The 18,897-nt window shown below is 57.4% G+C and overlaps 2 protein-coding genes across 3 annotated transcripts in view; one reads left to right on the forward strand and one right to left on the reverse strand.

Moving 5' to 3' along the window:
* Positions 1 to 2,323, forward strand: F2RL3 (F2R like thrombin or trypsin receptor 3). The gene is made up of 2 exons (XM_059062726.2): positions 1 to 591; positions 859 to 2,323. The coding sequence occupies exons 1-2, from the start codon at positions 483 to 485 to the stop codon at positions 1,890 to 1,892; spliced, it is 1,143 nt and encodes a 380-aa protein (XP_058918709.1). The 5' UTR covers positions 1 to 482; the 3' UTR covers positions 1,893 to 2,323.
* A 1,174-nt stretch (positions 2,324 to 3,497) lies between these two features.
* CPAMD8 (C3 and PZP like alpha-2-macroglobulin domain containing 8) overlaps positions 3,498 to 18,897 on the reverse strand; it is a 100,076-nt gene continuing 84,676 nt past the window's right edge. Inside the window, exons 30-42 of one of the 2 annotated variants that reach the window (XM_059062710.2) lie at positions 16,132 to 16,297; positions 14,603 to 14,689; positions 14,375 to 14,511; positions 13,819 to 13,974; positions 13,644 to 13,706; positions 12,713 to 12,894; positions 10,632 to 10,719; positions 9,774 to 9,848; positions 9,003 to 9,108; positions 8,804 to 8,914; positions 7,283 to 7,492; positions 6,846 to 6,963; positions 3,498 to 4,491 (exon numbers count right to left, since the gene is read on the reverse strand). In XM_059062710.2, the coding sequence (XP_058918693.2) occupies positions 4,461 to 4,491; positions 6,846 to 6,963; positions 7,283 to 7,492; positions 8,804 to 8,914; positions 9,003 to 9,108; positions 9,774 to 9,848; positions 10,632 to 10,719; positions 12,713 to 12,894; positions 13,644 to 13,706; positions 13,819 to 13,974; positions 14,375 to 14,511; positions 14,603 to 14,689; positions 16,132 to 16,297 (1,530 nt within the window). In that variant the 3' untranslated portion in view covers positions 3,498 to 4,460. Of the gene's footprint in view, positions 4,516 to 6,845; positions 6,964 to 7,282; positions 7,493 to 8,803; positions 8,915 to 9,002; positions 9,109 to 9,773; positions 9,849 to 10,631; positions 10,720 to 12,712; positions 12,895 to 13,643; positions 13,707 to 13,818; positions 13,975 to 14,374; positions 14,512 to 14,602; positions 14,690 to 16,131; positions 16,298 to 18,897 lie in introns of both variants that reach the window. The other variant, XM_067032419.1, reaches the window with a different exon arrangement.

The raw sequence follows: 18,897 nt of genomic DNA on the forward strand, positions 1-18,897 counted from the left end.
GTCCGTTCACCTGTTCTGGCCTCTGACTTGGGGTCCTGCCTGCCAGAGCCAGGGGTGGGGTTTGGAAGGAGGGGGCTTCAAGAAGGGCCAAGAGTTCCTGATGGAGGGAGGGGAGCGTGGCACAGAGGGCTGGGCTGTCATGAGGATGGGGCCAAGATGTGATCGGCCAGCAAGCAGTGGCCACTTGGCCTACAGAGGCTTCCTAGGCTGGACGGGGGCTGCAGCCTGGCACCTCCTCTCCCGTCTTACTGGCCCAGCACCTAGACCCCAAGTAACCCCAGCTGCCAGGCCTCCTCAGGCCAGGCTTTGGGCCTCCCACGGGCTCATGGAGGCAGGGGCTGGTTTATCTCACCCGACCCTGTCCCCTCCTCCACGGGCACTCAGGAAGCTGGGGGCGGTGGTGGGGGGGGGTGTCCAGCCAGGCAGGAAGCCTGAGGTCAGCCGGCCACAGCCTAGAGCAGCCGGCACGCAGCACCGGCAACATGTGGGCTCTCCTGATGCTGTGGCCCCTAGCACTGGGGTTCAGCCTGGATGACACCCAGACCCCCATTATCTACGACGATGATGGGGGCAGCACGGAGAGAGGTGATGGTGAGTGACTTCGGGCCCTGCCTTGGGACTGGGAGGGTGCCCAGAGCCGGTGAAGGGGAGACAGGGAACGGGGGTGGGGCTTCTCGGTTTCCATGTCCAGCTCTGTCCCACCAGCCCAGGGGCTCCTGAGAGCTGGGGCTAGGTCTACAGTTTCTCAGGGGCCTCGCCATCCAGCCGGGGAACCAGATGAGGGGCTAGGGGTGGGGGGGGTGACTCCTGGCCTCTCAGCGCTTCTATCCCCTTTCCCTCCGGGCCTCTCTCCCCCAGATAGCACACCGGGCCCCCACCCGCGCAGCTTCCCTGGCCAGCCCTGTGCCAATGACAGCAACACTTTGGAGGTCCCGGGCAGCTCTCAGGCACTGCTGCTAGGCTGGGTGCCCACGAGACTGGTGCCCGCACTCTACGGGCTGGCCCTGGCGGTGGGGCTGCCCGCCAATGGCCTGGCGCTGTGGGTGCTGGCCACGCGGGTGCCACGACTGCCCTCCACGGTGCTGCTGATGAACTTGGCGGCGGCTGACCTACTGCTGGCCCTGGCGCTGCCGCCACGCGTCACCTACCACCTGCGGGGCCAGCGCTGGCCCTTCGGCGAGGCCGCCTGCCGCCTGGACACGGCCGCGCTCTATGGTCACATGTACGGCTCCGTGCTGCTACTGGCCGCCATCAGCCTGGATCGCTACCTGGCCGTGGTGCACCCTCTGCGGGCCCGCACCCTGCGAGGCCAGCGCCTGGCCATCGGGCTCTGTGTCACGGCCTGGCTGGTGGCAGCCGCCCTGGCGCTGCCCCTGGCGCTGCAGCAGCAGACCTTCCGGCTGTCGCGTTCGGACCACGTGCTCTGCCACGACGTGCTGCCCGTCGGTGCCCAGGCCTCCTACTGGCGGCCCGCCTTCATCTGCCTGGCGGCGCTCGGCTGCTTCCTGCCGCTGCTGGCCATGCTGCTGAGTTACGGGGCCACCCTGCGCGCGCTGGCGGCCGGCGGCCGGCGTTACGGCCACGCGCTGAGGCTGACCGCGCTGGTGCTGGCCTCGGCCGTGGCCCTCTTTGCGCCCAGCAACGTGCTGCTGCTCCTGCACTATTCAAACCCGGACCCCGACGCCTGGGGCGACCTGTACGCCGCCTACCTGCCCAGCCTGGCGCTCAGCACCCTCAACAGCTGTGTAGACCCCTTCATCTACTACTATGTGTCGGCCGAGTTCAGGAGCAAGGTGCAGGAAGCGATGCTTCGCCGGGCGCCTGGTACTGCAACAGCTTCCAGGGAGGGCTGCATCCCGGTGACCGGCACCCGGTCCTCCTCGTTTGTGTGACAGCCCCTCCACAGGCCGGACAAACAGGAAGGGGGTTGCACTGGGTTGAATAGGGTCCCCTCCTAATTCATGTCCACCGAGAACCTCCGAAAGTGAGCTTATTTGGAAATAAGGTCTTTGCAGGTGTAATTAGTTAGGATGAGGTCACACTAGAGTAGGGTGGGCCCTAAATCCGATGTGACTGGTGTCCTTATAAGAAGAAGACACAGAGACACACAGGGAAGGCCATGTGACCACAGAGGCAGAGATGGGGTGATGTGGCCACAAGCCAAGGGATGCCACAGACTGCTGGCGGCCACCAGAAGAAGCCAGGAGACCAGCCTGGGACAGACACTCCCTCAGAGCCCCCAGAAGGAGCCAACCCTGCCCACACCTTTATCTCAGACTTCTGGCCTCCAGAACTGTCAGAGAATAAATTTCTGTTGTTTTAAGCCGCCTGGTACGTGGTACTTGGTTACGGCAGCCCCAGGAAACTTAAGACAAGCATTGAATGCAGGTTCCCAGGCCCAGCCAGCTCGCCTGTGTCCGTGTCCAAGGTGTGGACAAGGCGAAGCTGATGCTGCCTTGGACCCGCTGCAGGACCCCACCCAGGAGGAGGCTCGGGCCCCCTACCCACTTGTGGCCAAGGCGGCTGGGAGCCCCTTTGGCGGTCCCCGTTCCCAGGATGGGCCTTAGTGTTCTGGGGCATCTCCTGAGCAGTGGAGACCTCTACTCTGCTCCCCAAAGCCTGGTGCAACCCATCACTGGGAGCCACAGGGCTCAGCCTCCTACTGTCACCCTGGCTGCAAGACATCACCTCCTCCTGCTTTCCCACGGTCTGATTCCTCTTCTCAGGTAACTCCCCCGTGGACTGGGTGGGTGGAGCAATGCAAGGATTTACGGTGTACACCCAGGGTCAGGGGGCTGCAGCTTTGCAGAACCCACCCCCAGCCAGCTGAAGGCTGCTTTGACTCAAGTCGGGGGGGGGGCACCACATGGGGAAGGGCAGCCATAGCCCCAGACACACATACACACACACCCTGCCGTTCCCCACCCCAGCACGCAGCACAGGGCACAGTGTCAGGAGCCACCAAGGCATCAGCTGTGGGAGTACACAAGCCCTCTCCAGAGGCAGAGGGGGAATGGGTGCCATTCCTGGGCTCCCCATCAAGTTCCTATGTCTCTGGTCTGGGGAAGAGTGAGCCGGAGCCCCAGGACGGACACACACACACACACACACACACACACACACACACAAGCGTGGGCGCACTCGCTCGCCCGTGTAAAAGTGAACCTGGGGCTGTGTGAATAAAGTCAACGAAGAATATCATGTCAATAGCCTGGTGTGATGATGTGCTAGAGTCTTCCAAGATGTTACCACTGGGAGAGGCTGGGTAAAGGGTAGCCAGGACCTCTCTGTATTGGTCTGATTTCTTACAAGTGCATGGGAATCTATGATTACCCTGGGATGCAAGTGTTCCAAAGCCTCCTCCCCACCCTCCTCTGAAAGGCTGGGCTGTAGATGAAGGAATGGAGGTGAGGGGCCAGAAGGGAGCTGGGTTCCAGCCCTTACAGCTGCCTCTCAGCCTCCCCTGCCCGCAGGAGGCCCAAGTCTGTCAGGGACTCTATGGAAATGAGCTTTTATTATACCAGCAGCCTCTACGGCAAGTGGCAACAGGGCCTCGGCAAGGGCACTGTAACCTTGCAGGATGGCAGGGGTCAGGGGCGTGGAAAGTGGCCGGTGCTGCACGACGGGGACCCACAGGCTGGGCAGCCCCCTCAGGGACTCCGTGCTGTCCAGAGACGAGCAGTGTTGGCTGAAATAAATTACCACCGTGGAGGCGGAAGACGGGAGAATGCAGGAGGGGGAACGGAGAGCCGGGAGGCAGGTCTGAGCATACGGCTTCGGTAGGTCCAGAGCTGGGACACCCTCTCAGGCTGCTAGGAGGGGGACAATCTTCCAGGCGGGGCATTGGAAGATCAGGGGTTCAGAGGTCGAGGTCAGGAAGTGGGCAGATGAAGGTGCATCTGTCTGGAGCCCAGGACTTTCTCTGCAGAGCCTGGTACTGTAGAGGCCAAACATTCAGGGACCCCTGGGGTGAGGCACGGGTGCAGGGACTGTGACAGTTCTGGGACTATTTGGGGTTTGGGTCCGGGGGTTCAGCAGCCCAGGCAGTCATTCTGCAGAAAAGCAGCCTGTTTCGCTTCTAAGTTGCTGACGCTACGTCCTTGATTTGGCCAGAGTCACGGCCCCTCAGAAACAGGTCTTTGGCTATGAGTCCTTCCCAGAAACGTCCCTCCTCCGGGGAGCAGAACGTCCGGCTGTGGGAGCTGCTCTGGCCACCCAGCCCAAGGCTGTAGGGTGGGGTGACTGGTGCTCCAGCTGCAGCTGGCGGGGAGAGGGGCACCTCCAGCCACCTTGCTGACCATCCTTCCTGTTGAGGTGGGGCTGGGCCTCCAGGAGGCCCACCATCGTCTCTTCTGGTCTGTTTATCAGGTTTGTTTGGAAGCAGGGGTCACCTGGGCAGGGTCCAGCAGCCCCCAGACAGTCAAGTCTCCTGTCAACGACCCTCTTCCGGTGGGGTGAAATCACAGACAGATCACGTCTTCCTGCTCGGAGCTTTAGGAAGAGAAGCCACTCTGACTGATGGGGAGAGAAGCCGAAAAATGCCTGTGGGCTGCCAGGCCTGGCGGGGGGTGGGACCTCGGACCATTCCCTAAGCCCGCCTCCAAGTGGCTCCACCTGGCTGCCTCTGCCCACTGAGACACGAGCGCCCCGCCTGGAGCCGGGGTGTGTGGGGGGGGACATGGTCCAGCAGGGCCCCTCAGGACCCAGCCCTTCCCCACCAGGCCACAGTGATGGGATGGGGCCTTCACTTCTGGTAAGAATGAGCGCAGCGTGCAAGGGACCACTGACCAAATAGAAAATTTCTCTGTGGAACTCAATCAGCTATGAAAAGGGAGGAACTATTGACACAGCACCATGGATGGACAGCAAGGGAACTCTGTTGAGTGAGGAAAAGCCAATCTCAAAAGGTTACGTACCCCACAATTCTGTTTACAAAGCATCCCTGAAATGGCAAAAGTATAGAGCGGGAGAACAGATGAATGGTTGGGGTCGGGGTGGTGCGGGGAGGAAATCCAGGTGGGTGTGGCTATAAACCTGCAGCTAAAGGGATCCTTGAGGTGATGGGCTATCCTGTATCTTGACTGTGGTCATGATTACACAAATCTACACGTGGGGGAAAATTGCAGACTCAGTTGCAAATGAGTGCATATAAAAGTGGTGAAATACGAGTAAGACGGGGTAGATTGTATTGATGTCAATTTCCTGGTGTTACACTGTAAATCGAGTTCTGGGAAATGTTACCACTGGGGGGAACTGGATGAAGGGCACCTAAGATCTCTCTGTTATTTCTTCCAACTGCATGTGAACCTATGGTATCTCAAATTTAGAAGTTTAATAAAAATCTTCCGCTCCAAAAGGAAAATAAAAGCAGACCTCTCTCAGAAGACACTGGACAGGGTGGGCAAAACTTGGGCGACTATAAGTTATACATATGATAATTATAGAATGAGAGATGGGAGGGGACAACACATGGACAGAAATGGCTTCAAAGTTACTACATTTTGCTGAAAGTGGTTACAATACTCCCACCAAGTAGACTGTGAAAACTTTAAAGATGAATAGTCTTATCCCCAGAGTTACCAATAAAAAAATAATGCTAAAACAATAACTGAATCAAAATGGAATTCTAAAAGATATTCAAAAGAGGGCGTGGAAGGAGAAACACAGGGGGGCAAAACAAAATTAGTGCAACAGTAACCCTAAACCCAGCGCTATCAATAATTATATTATATGCATGTGAACTAAACCCAGTGCCCGGTGCAAGATGACGCACCCCTAAATCTCTGGGAATTTGGTTGGTGCTGGTGGAAAAGTTTTCCTACTGGGTTTGCTGAGTGGGGAGGTAAACCAGCCTTTGCCACCAGCATGGGGTGGAGAGACCCTTGCCACCCAGGAAGGCAGGGCTCTGAGGCCCGCCAGTGCAGCCAGCCTCCAGGACCTGGCACTTACCTGAGCTGATAGATCAACCTGTTGTTTAAACCTCTTGAGTTGAGTTTGCTCAACCCAAAAGATTTGCCTCGTCCAGGAAGTCTGCCCAGCAGCCCCTTCCCAGCCTCACCCCACAGGGCTCTCTGGTCTCCTGACCATTTCCTCCATCTTTCCTTCAGGAGGGACAAAGATTCTCTACCTAACAAACTCCACTCGGGCTCCTCTGAGCTCTTTTTCACCTCGGTCTCAAATTCTAGGCTTCCATGTTCATCTCAGCACTGCCCAACTGTAGCAAGAATGTGCTAATATGTCAGTTTGGCCAGAAAACCCCTCCTCCGTACTGATCACCCTTGATATCTGATTGGGTTCCTCATCCTCCACCATTCACCCCTCCGCCTCCTGTAATATCTCATCACCCTGGCCTGCCTTCAGCAACAATCAGGTGCAGCTGGTTTAGCTAGAATATCCCCCCTTCACCCCTGATGTTTCCTCCTAGTAACTTTCCATCCACTGACTGCCACCCCCAACTCCTTGGCTATAAATTCCCACTTTTTCTTTTTTTATTATTAGGAGTTGGTTACAATCTCTATCCCCACTGCAAGATTCCATAGTGCTCCCCCTTGAAAAATATATTCCTTGTGTCATGAATAATTCTTCTTTAACAGGGGTCCCAGGCCCAGTGGGTCTCAGGGACAGGTCTGTCCTGGGGTCCAGTCCTTGGGAGGGTTCGCTAAGCTCACCCTACACATACAGGCTGCTCTTCTATGTGTGCTGGGTGGATGGGGGTCAAGGGAGAACGGATCCCCCACCTCATCCCCTGAAACCCTACAGCAGGCTGACCTCTCCATCAGTCCCTCCCACTCCCCGCCAGGTTCCAGGGCCAGTGGAGGGAGGTTGGCGGCGGGCCCAGCTCTCACCTGTCCTCTGCTTCCCCGTCCAAGTCCACCACCTCATGGCCGGCTGCCACGTGCCCAGCGTCCAGGGGACCCAGGTCATAGTCGTAGCTGTACAAAGCAGACGCTGGTGTCGGCTGCTCTGGAAGGAAGGAGGACTGAGTCAGCAGGGAAGGCACTAGAGGGAGAGGATCTGGATGACCAACAGCCCAGGGGGCCTGAGGGGAGGAGATCTGTGGCCCAGAGCGACAGATAGGAGGTGAGGTCACAAGGCGGGGAAGCGGACACAGAAATCAGATGAGGAGACGCAGAAAAGCACAAAGTTGGCGTGGGGCTGGGGAGAGACTGACCAAGACTGAGGAGGTGCAAAGGGACCCAGACGCAAAGAGGAGAAGATGGAGCGATACATTCCGGGACAAGGGGGGGGGTCCCCCCGAGGCGGGGCGTGGGTGAATCCTCACCAAGGGCACAGTGGCCGGGGGGCGCAGGTTCCAGTCTCACGCGTCCGCGGCAGGCAGCCTCCTGGAGGTGGCAGGTGCTGGCGTAGACGACGCCGTCGGAGCCACATACCGGGTCCGCGCTGGTGGTGCAGTCGCGTGCGCAGCCGCAGCGCGTGATCTTCGTCCCCTCCTCCGGGACGGCCGCGGGACCTCCCTCGCCGGGGGACCAGCCTGGCGGGGCGGGGCGAAATGGGCAGGGCCCCGGGAACTCCACCCCCCAGCTTGATCCCCGCCTCCACGTGGGCCTGGGGTGGGGGAGAAGTCCCTGGGGTCCGGACCACACTCCACAGCGTGGAGACAGTTCCTAGGAAGCCCTGAGCCCTGACCTGGTAGAATTTCACAGAAGTATTTGAATAGTGTTTACCAAAATAAAATTTACAAAGAAAACTTTTATGTTCATTGCAGCTCTGCTTACAATAGCCAGGACATGGAAGCAGCCTAAGTGTCCATCGACAGATGAATGGATAAAGAAGATGTGGCACATATATACAATGGAATATTACTCAGCCATAAAAAGAAAAGAAATTGAGTTATTTGTAGTGAGGTGGATGGACCTGGAGTCTGTCATACAGAGTGAAGCAAGTCAGAAAGAGAAAAACAAATACCGTATGCTAACACATATATATGGAATCTAAGAAAAAAAACCAAATTGATTCTGAAGAACTTAGGGGCAGGACAGTAATAAAGACACAGACGTAGAGAATGGACTTGAGGATATGGGGAGGGGGAAGGGTAAGCTGGGACGAAGTGAAAGAATGGCATGGACATATATACACTACCAAATGTAAAATCGATAGCTAGTGGGAAGCAGTCGCACAGCACAGGGAGATCAGCTCGGTGCTTTGTGACCACCTAGAGGGGTGCGATAGGGAGGGTGGGAAGCAGACGCAAGATGGAGGAGATATGGGGATATGTGTATATGTACAGCTAATTCACTTTATTATATAGCAGAAACTAACACACCATTGTAAAGCAATTATATTCCAATAAAGATGTTAATAAATAAATAAGAAAGAGAAAACTTTTAAGTTAAAAGCAATCTAAACTCATTTCAAGAAGTTTGTAAAATAAAGAAAAAGGTCCCGAGGGACCCCTAGCCCGTCCTTCGCTGTGGCCGATTGGGGCTCCCGGCTGGGTCCCGACACCCTTTGGCTTGTGCGGAAGGGGAGGCAAGGGCTCTCCTTTGGGCTGCCCGCTTCTACACCTGCCCCCTCATACCACGCTAGGCCCCGCCCCTCCCCACTGCCCACCCACCCCCCCGCCCCTCCCCACTGCCCACCCACCCACCCACCCCCCCGCCCCGCTAAGCCCCGCCTACTTCTCACTGCCTGCCCACTCTGCTCAACCCCAAGCCCCTCCGCTCAGGCAGCGCGCCCTTGACCGTGCCGGGTCCTCCTGCCTTTACCGTGCTGTACCCTCCTCTGCCGCGGGTGGGGTCGGGGTGGCAGGTTGTTGGAAGGGACAAGGGGACCGCGCACTTACCGGGGCCCTGGGCCAAGGCACGCTCCACCTCGTTGCACGCAGGCCCCGCGCACAGCTCCCGGGCGAGGGGACTGCGCGAGCTGACGTTGTAGAAGCGCGTGGCCTCGAAGGCTGCGGGACCAGGGGAGAAGGGTGACCAAGTGGTGGATGACAGGGTGAGGGACTGACCTAGAGTTGTGGGTGTTGGGCGCGGACCTACCAGGCTCGTAGTAGTCGTACACGGAGATGGGCAGCGCCGACGTCCTGCCCACGACGTGCTGGCGGAGCGCCCGGAACCTCACGCACGTCAAACACCCGCTGGGGATCTGCGGAGGCAGCGGGCGGGCTCAGGCTCGGCCGGGGCCACTAGGGCCAGAGACTGAGCTCCGGCCTCCGTGCTCTGTGACGCCGCAAAATGTGGGCCCAGAACTGGCTGATTTCGGGATGCCCAGGAGGCGTGAAACAGAAACGTGATCCCATTTTCATTTTGTGGGTCCTTCCATCCCACTTGGGAGAAAACATCTCAGCTGGTCTTTCATCCCCCACTCCCCCCGTGGCAGGTGCCCTCCCTCCCTTTGTGTGTGTGTGTGGACATTCACAAACTTGTGCAACCACTATCCATCTGCAGAATATTTCCATCACCTCAAAAGGAAACCCTATCCCCATTTGCACTCCCCATCTCCCCAACTCCTGGCAACCACCAACCTGCTTTCTGTCTCTTCACTCCGCATGTTTTTGAGGTTCAAACCATCACTGCTTCATTCCTTTTGATGCCTGAATACTATTGCATACCCCTCCCAACTTTCTGCACCAAAGCAAGCTGGCTAGGGCACAGGGCAGGCAGCCATGCCAACTCCACCTGAGTTGACTCTCCCAGTTTCTTTTTCTTGGTATGAGATCATTGCAGGAACCACACCGGCCCATGGCAGCTGTGCCCTCGCCAATGTGGCTGCCGTGGAGGCCTCCACCCACCACCCCCAGCCAGCAGTACCTCATCAAAGTAGAAAAGCACTCTGCGACCAGCCACCTCGTACCTCTTCAGTGCCACGTGCTTGTCGAGGAGCAGCTGGCAGGGAAGCCAGAGGTCAGGGTCTGCCTGGCCCTTCAGACCCCAATGCTCTCTTCCTCCCCCATCTCCAAGGGCCCAAGGTGGGCTGGACCCATGAGGAACCAAGGCCCCAGAGGCTGAGGAGTTTTCCCACGGTCATCCAGCAAGTCCCCATGGGCCAGGCCAGGGGGTGGAGGTCAGCACCCAGGAGAGGGCATTCAAGGCTGGTTACCACTGTCCCGAGTGCCTGCTTCCCCTTCCCTGCCTGCAGTCTCCCCTGAGCAAGCCTCAGTCCCAGGCCGGGCCTCCCTGTGGCCCCCTAGGCGCCCACAGAGCCCTGCCACCTGCTCCTGCCTCACCTGCACCATTCAAACCCCCTCTCCGAGGACAGGCCCTACTTTCCTGTCCCTCCCCACACTGCAGACATCCTCAGGTAAGGCTGCTCCGCCCACTTTGTGACCCTCTTCCCCTCCCTCTCCCAAAAGGGGCCGGTCTCTAAGTTGAGCATGGTGTCAAATCTCTCCCTGGTATCCCAGTTTCATCCCCAAAGCGCAGGCAGGTTCGTTGAACCCTTCCTCTGCCACATGGATAACAGCACAGGTGGCCCATTGAATGACACCTACTGGGAAAGCTCCCACCCCTCCCCACCTGCCCCTCAACAGATGGCCAGCCCCCAAACACCAACTTTGCCCAGAAAGACAAAAACAAAAACCCATTTTATGATGGACTGGGAATTTTCAACCTGGTCAGGGCCACCAGCCAGAGACCCGAGCCGAGCCCTGCCCACCAGTGCTACCTCACCTGCTCCAGGCTCTCAACGTCCGCCCGGAACCCTGACAGCAGGGGCACCTCCAGGACCGCCATGTTGGAGGAGCCTGTATGCAGCCACCTTCCGATGAGGGGGAGCGAGAGAGAGAGAAGCCCTTGAACTCAAGCCCCACAGTGGAATTCATGGACCCCTCTGTCCCCACAACCCCCGAGCCTGCCTGGCTGGCAGCCCATCTGCACAAACACCCTCGGCTGGGTCATTGGTCAGCCCATTTCACAGCTAAGACACTGAGACCATCAAGAAAAGGCCTTGCCGAGGGTTCTGGGCCTGACCCAGGTCTATCGACTCTGGGCTGTGTTTTGACCCGAACTCCATGCTGTGCTCCCAGTGTGGGAAGCTGCTCCATGGGGCCGAGGGAGTCCAGGCCACTGGGGGAGACCCGGTCACTCTCCAGTGCCAGCCCTCAGTTTCCCCTTCTGTGACATGGGGGGGTGGGTAAATATGGCCTCTGGGGCCTGCTATGGGCCAGGCCCTCCCTGTGCTGGGTGCTGGTGACAGGGAGGCTGACATTGAGACAGGAACCTGCAGACTGTGACCCAAGCGGACGGGGGGCCACAGCTCCTGGGGCAGGTGGGGGAGGCTTCCTGCAGGGGTGAGGCCTGAGAGACGCTGTATCCGGGTGGCACACAGTGGGGGTTTTTTCTTAACACATCTGAGGGAGGAACAGAGATGCCCCAGCAGGCCTGCCGGGGCCAGACAGTTGGGCCAGCCCAGCTGCTTCTCGCTCCCCCACCTGATTGGACGGTGATCACAGCCCTGCTTAGTGGAACCATCCTGAGTCTCACTGTGGAGCAGTAAACACAGCTGGAGGCTTGGGAAGCCATTCAGCCAGGGCTCCCAGGCCTGGACCAAGTTGGGCTTGTTCTTCAGAACTTCCTAAGATGGGGGCCTTGGACATGTGAGGGCTGAGGGTCAAGGTTAAAGAAGGTTATCTGGGCAGCTCTGATGGGCTTCAGGTGCCATAGCTTCCAACCACCTGTGGGGTCCCCCATCGTTGCCACGGTAATGAGCATCCTTTGTGGGCAGCTGCATGCACCCACCACCGAGGACCCTCTGTGGCCTGGTCCCAGAGTCACATCTGGGGCTGGTGGGTCACACAGGGGCCATAAATAGCCATCCCACCCAGCCCCACCTGTCACTGGGGTTGGCTGCACCCATTCAGAAGCACTTCCATTTCTTTCATTTCAAAAATCATTTGGAGGGCTTCCCTGGTGGCGCAGCGGTTGAGGGTCCGCCTGCCGATGCAGGGGACGCGGGTTCGTGCCCCGGTCCGGGAGGATCCCACATGCCGCGGAGCGGCTGGGCCCGTGAGCCATGGCCGCTGAGCCTGCGCGTCCGGAGCCTGTGCTCCGCAACGGGAGAGGCCACAACAGTGAGAGGCCCGCGTACCGCAAAAAAAGAAAAAAGACACACAAAAATCATTTGGAGTGTAAGCTTCTGATTGCAAAGGCATCCATTTCGAAGACATCCATCTTGAATAAAGATACTGGCAGCTGTATGACACAATTACTAGCAAAACAACCAGAAGAGGAATCAGGCTGCCCCCACCCAGGAAGGTCCCTCTTTCAGGAAGCCCTGGGTAACCTAGATGACGGACCACTTGGGTCACCCTGCCTTCCCCTTCCAGCATCCTAATTCCTGCTCTTATATTTTAAATTCGCCAATAAAGAGTGAATCCACAAAAATGTAGGCAAACCCCCCTCGGACCCCAATATAGGCAGAACCTCACGTCCGTGCCTTCTCTCTGTCTCTCTCCACCTGTGACCTCGCCGTGTGACCCTCGGGAGGGTCATGTACCCTCCAGGACCTGTGAGTAAGAAATCTTGTTCTTCAAAGTTCCCTGATGGGTGTTGCTGAGGTGTGTCTTGTGATCAGACTAAGGACCACGAGGGCTTGTCCAGCCACAACTTTGGCTCGAGTCGGAGAAATGTCTGTGGGGCTCCCACAAGTAGTACAGGCCCAGATGAATGCCCGAGGCGTTCCTAGCCGAGAGCGTCACTATATAAAACGCCGTCCAGGAGGCGGTGCCAGCCAGCGGGGCGGGAGGCCTTACCTGGTGCACACCTCCAGGGTCACCGGGTACTCCTGCTGATGCTGGCCGGCTGCTGGGTCGTCATCGTCAGCCGAGGAGGCAGGCGCAGGGGGCCGCCGCTCGGCCTCGGGCTCCTGGAGATTCACAAGCAGCTGGAAGGATGGCTTGGCCACCGGGTCTGGCACATTGTAGGTAACGTCGATCTGGGGGGGTGGGAGGACAGAGGCTGAGGGGACAGGGGAGTGGGGAGGGGGGAGGCAAGGGCAGGGCAAGGTGGGGGACAGCCAGAATGATGACAATGGTGACATCAACAACAGTTCTGGGCACTACGGTCATTCCATTTCGCCCTGATGGTGTAGGTACGACCATCGTCCCATTTTCCCACATTTCAAGCCCAGGTCTGTCTGCCTCTCAGGCTCCCTCTCCTATCCACTGTGTTGTCTGGGCTCCCACTTTCCAGATGGAGAAGCTGAGAATGCGAGGGTCTCCTGGCAGACTTGCCCTCTGACCGCTGGCCAGAGCCTAGGAGGGCAGCCTGTCTCCACCCAGAGTGTGACTAAATCCTGAGCCTGGTGACTGAGGGGGTCGTGGAGAGTGCCAGGCTGGGCATCTCCATTCAGGCCTTGGAGGGGAGAATAACAAGTCCCACCATGGGGTGGGGGTGGGGGGTGAAGGGAGGGGTCTGCTTAAGGTCAGAGGCCACCGGAACGAGTATCCGATGGAGTTTCTGGGGGGACTCCATCCTCAAGGGGACACATTGCCATCTGCCTTGGGTCCTGCCTTGGGCAGAGTGGATGGCATTTCGGGGGGCTGACAGGCTGCCCTGGGGTGGCTCTCACACACACACACACACACACACACACCCCCCACTCAGCCTGGCCCAACACTGAGCTCCCGCCCGCCCGCCCCTCCAGGGGTGCCGTGGAAGCGCGCCCTCTCCCCGCAGCCTCACCTGCATCAGGCAGCAGCCTTCGCCCTTGGCGCTCACAAACAGCCCTGTGGGGAGGCTGGGGATCTGGGGAGAGAAGATGCCGTGGTTTCCCCCACAGACTCACATGGACAGACAGGCAGCAGGGAGGGGCCGCCGTCGCTGCCCACCCCCCAGCCCTGGTCCCGGGAACACGCACGGCCGCCATCTGTAGAAGCTTCTGGTTGGCCCTGTGCAGCTCGAAGGTCTCCTGGTAGTCCAAGTTGGTGGAGGCCAGGGAGACGGTGAGGTTGATGCCGCCCGCGTAAGACAATATGGCATACTCTGCCAAGGCCTGCAGAGCCACGCAGGTATCCTAGGGACAGAGCAGGAGGCTGAGGTCAGCCCCAGGAGCAGGAGGTCTGGCCCACACTGCGGGTGCCACGGACCCTCTCTGGTTACCAGCGGCCCATGAGGCTGGAACAGACAGCACTGGGTGTCCGGCGTAGATACCCACAGGGCTGGGGGCCCCAGGCAGCTGGGGAGAATCTCCACGGAGGCAGGGGCTGGGTCCCTGTCCCAGAGCCAGGCACATCTGTCCCTCGGCCCCACCCTCCTGCCCTCTCTTGGACATCATGCCCCCAGGGGCTGCGGGCAAAGAGCCATCCTGAGACTTGAAGCAGCCAGTGGCTTCCTACCTGGCTCTTGAGTCCCAAGCCTGGGCCACAGTAACCCCGCTCAGACCCGAGCCCCTCTTTTGGCCCTTCCTGGCTCACCTGAGTGGAGGAGAAGCCCCCAAGGGCATTCCGCTGCTGGGACAGCCACTTCACCACAGGCAGGGCAGTGGCCACATCTCCCAGGAGGGTGTAGGTCAGCAGGGCATAGGCCGTCATTTCCACCTCGGCCGAGACCACTGCAACGTAAGAGGCCAGCTGGGGCCCTTTTGACACTGGGACCCAGGACCCAGTGCCCACAGCAGGCACCGCAGGTGGGGTGGCCAGTACCTGTCTGATAGACCCCGTCACTGAAGCTCAGGAACGCATCCTTGTCCACATCCCGGGAACCCGTCAGGCTCCAGTGGGTCACCCCACCTGTAAGGCCAGAACAGGTCAGGGGTGCAACCCCTGTTGGCACTCAGCCTGGCAACCCACGCTGAGTGTCAGTGCATGTGGTCTCAAGAAGAGACATCAGGGGGCTGGGCCCCAGGGGAAGAGGGTGCCAGGGGAAGGTGGCTGGGACAGGAAAGGTCTTGGGGCTACAACTCAGATCTGCAACTACAGCGACAAACCCAGCCCCTCCTGCACCGTTGGCAGACATCACCAATCCCTGGCTGCTTTTCTGTACCCCGGCAGACATCACTAATCAATGGCCTTCCTCCTGGCTGGGGCCCTGAGGCAGGCCCCAGTCTACCCCACTTGGGGACCAGGAAGCCACTCCGTACTTGCAAAGGTTCCAAAGATTCTGAGCTCATGTGTGGTATAAAAAGCCCTCAAACCATTGAGAAATCAGCGCTCCCTGCCTCAGATCTTGAGCAGTTAGTCCTAAATTGACACAGTCATCCAACTGGATGGTTTTAGAATTTGCTTTTTAAGCTTTTTTTTTTTCTTATCCTTCTTAAGCAGTGAAAGCAATTCTTCAGGTTTCATCTTAAGCAAAGAAGCTGGATGGAATACCAGCACAGCTCCCGGGAAAGCCCAGGGGTTGGGGAGGCGGGGAGACTGAGTTTGGGGACCTTCTGAGAAGTCACAGCTCAGTGACTGGGGCTCCCCAAACACAACGGGGAGTCATTTTGCAGATAGGGAGACTGACACTCCAAGATGGAAAAGGCTTTCCGAGGCTCACCCAGTGATGGGGGGCAGGGTGGGAGCCGGCTGCAGCCCTCCCCTGCCTCCCAGCACCCTGCCCAGGGATGGTTTCCAGGAAGCCTGGGGGATCCTCTACCGGGGACCTCTGAGCACTGTTTTCCCTTGTGGGGGCGGGGTGGCATCCCCTACTTCATAGGGGAAGAAAATGATGCTCAAGCTCAAGCCACTTCGTCAAATGAAGCCACTAGTAGATGCAATAATGAATGAGTAATAAATGAGTAAAAAAAACAGTGAGGGACTTCCCTGGTGGCCCAGTGATTAAGAATCCGCCTGCCAATGAAGGGGACACGGGTTCGATCCCTGGTCCAGGAGGATCCCACATGCCGCAGAACAACTAAGCCCATGTGCCACAACTACTGAGGCCCGTGCGCCTAGAGCCTGTGCTCCGCAACAAGAGAAGCCACTGCAATGAGAAGCCCGCGCACCACAACAAAGAGTAGCCCCCGCTCGCCGCAACTAGAGAAAGCCCATGTGCAGCAACGAAGACCCAACGCAGCCAAAAATAAAATAAAATAATTTTTAAAATAAATTTATTTAAAAAAAAAACAAACAGAGTGAGCAAAGGACGCCCCCTTAGTTCCATGCACATGTTCATGAGCTGTTTACTGGGGCCCGTAGTGGACTGGTCCCACACTGTGTCCGCTGGGGTGGCAGGTAGGGGCACCTACCCTGGGTGATGGCCAGGCTGCGGAGATTTCGCAGAGCGGCGGGGGCTGCAGGGCTGCGGAGCAGGGTCAGCGCGTAGGTGGTCAGGGCACTGCTGTAGGGGTCCATAGCCAGGGGCGCGCCAGACTCCAGGAAGTGCCTGGCTTTGGCAATGGCACCCCTCTCCTCCTGCGGGGTGCAGCGGGGGTGGGAATTGGAGCCCTGGGAGGCTGCTCTGCCTTCACCCCACCCACCACGCTCCCAAAGGTTCTCAGGACATGCCTGGGGAAAGCACTGGATGGCTTGCAGCCCCTCACTTTGTATCCTTCTGGTGCCCCACTGCCTGCAGCCTCAGCTTTCAAAGCCCCATTCCCTTTCTTTTATGTTGGTGCCATGTTTTCCAAATGAAGTTTGAGCACGACAAATCAATTCAGAGACACTCTGGGGGAAGCAGGCAGACCCCTGGCCGCCCCGCCCCATCCCACTCTATCACTAGGCTGGCTTCTAAGACCCCCAGCTCAGGCCCACCTCATCCTCCGGGCCTTGCTTCAATTGTCACCTCCTCCAGGAAGCCCACCAACCCTCATCATGCTCCTGACCCACAGTGTGAGCGGCTGGAGGACAGAAACCAAGTCCATTGTCCAGTGATGGGCTTAGTTCAGAGAAGCTGCCCAATAATATAGGTTAAATGGAAAAAGGAGTGATTCAAAGCATTCGGGAATTTAGCAAATGAGCAATGGTGCTCCTGTGGGCACCGGTGGAGCCATGGAGTTAAGATAACTCTGCTTTGGTGATTGTTAAGAATGCAGAAAGAATGCTCTCCCAAAGCTTTCCATCTTTAGATGAGGATAAAGCATGGGAACCGCCCTTACGGCATGTTGTTAAGGCGTACCATCTCCCGCCCGGGTCATATATCAGGGATGACAGAGCAAATTAACTGGACCCCAAGCCTGAGCCACATAAGCCCGGAGCCTGGGGTGGGGGTGGCTGGACGCTTTTGCAGAGGTAGCACTGATGTCCTTATAAGAAGAGAGGACAAAGAGACACAGAGAGAAGGCCGTGGAAAGACAGGCAGAGATTGGAGTAATGCAGTCAGAAGCCAAGGAATGCTGGGAGTTCCCAGAAGGTCAAAGAGGCTAGGAAGCATCCTTCCCTAGACCTCCAGAGGAGCCATGGCCCTGCCCACAAACTGACTTCAACCTTGGCCTCCAGAGCTGCGAGAGAATAAACTCCCTTGTTTAAAGCCACTGTTTGTGGTACATTGTTACAAATGCCACAGGACACAAGTCCAAGGGGCTTTATTCAGCCTAAGGCACAGAGGCCTTCACATTCTTGAGTTCAGGAAGAAACACTTGGTTCAGCTCTAGAAAAGTCTGATAAGGTCAGAATGACCTTAATGTCGATTTTACTAAAACAAAAAGCAGAACGAGGGGATGGAGGAGAGGCCCATCTTGGGAACGCCAAGGAGCCTGGGTTCCTCAGTCTCAGGTGCAGGCAGGGAGGAGGCACCCACGAGGCCTGCATCCCCAGAATCCCTTGGTCCCAGGCCAACCAAGTTGGTTGGTCTTCCTAGAGGCAGGGTGTATGAGTCTGCTGGGGCTGCGTAACAAAGTACCACAAATTGGGTGGCTTAAAAAAGTAGAAATTTCTTGTCTCGTGGATCTGGAGGCCAGAAGTCCAATATCAAGGTGTTAGCAGGGCTGGTTCTTTCTGAGGGCTGTGAGGAAAGGATCTGTTCCAGGCCTCTCTCTTGGCTTGCAGCTAGCCATCTTCTACCTTTATCTTCACATAATCTTCCCTCTGTGCTGGTTCTGTGTCCTAATGTCCCCCTTTTCCAAGGGTGCCAGTCATAGTGGATTAGTACCCACTCTAAAGGCTACATTTTAACGTGACTACCTCTTTAAAGGCCCTGTCTCTAAATACAATCACATTCTGAAGTCTTGGGGCTGTTATGTACTGAATGTCTGTGCCTCCCTGCCCCCCCTACAAATGTATATGTTAAAGCCCTAACCTCCAATATGATGGTGTTAGGAAGGGGTGCCTTTGGGAGGTGATTAGGTTTAGATGAGGCCAAGAGGGTGGAGCCTCTATAATCAATGAGGATGCTTATAAGAAGACAAAGAGACACCAGAGTGATCTCTCTCTCAATCTCTCCCCCAACCCCATCACACCTCTCTCCATGGTCACGCACCAAGCAAAGGCCACGTGAGGACATGGAAAGAAGATGGCCGTCTACAAGCCAGGAAGGGACCCCTCATTAAGAACTGAATCAGAGGGGCTTCCCTGGTGGCACAGTGGTTGGGAGTCCACCTGCCAATGCAGGGGACACGGGTTCGTGCCCCGGTCCAGGAAGATCCCACATGTTGCGGAGCGGCTGGGCCCGTGAGCCACAACTACTGAGCCTGTGCATCTGGAGCCTGTGCTCCGCGACGGGAGAGGCCGCATCAGTGAGAGGCCCCCGCACCACGATGAAGAGTGGCCCCCGCTCACCGCAACTGGAGAAAGCCCTCGCACAGAAATGAAGACCCAACACAGCCAGAAATAAAATATAAAATAAATAAATAATTTTTTTTAAAAAAAGAACTAAATCGACCAGAACCTTGACCTTGGACTTTCCAGTCTCTAGAACCATAAGAAATAAATGTCTATTGTTGAAGTCCCCCACTCTGTGGTATTTTATGATGGCAGCCTGAACTGACTAAGATGGGGTTTGGGATTTCAGGATATGAATTTTGGGGGTGACACAATTCAGCCCCTTAACACAGGGCAAGCAAGGGGCTCTCTGGGCA

This window comes from Kogia breviceps, chromosome 4, assembly GCF_026419965.1.
Source record: "Kogia breviceps isolate mKogBre1 chromosome 4, mKogBre1 haplotype 1, whole genome shotgun sequence".
In the NCBI taxonomy this organism is placed as follows: Eukaryota; Metazoa; Chordata; class Mammalia; order Artiodactyla; family Physeteridae; genus Kogia; species Kogia breviceps.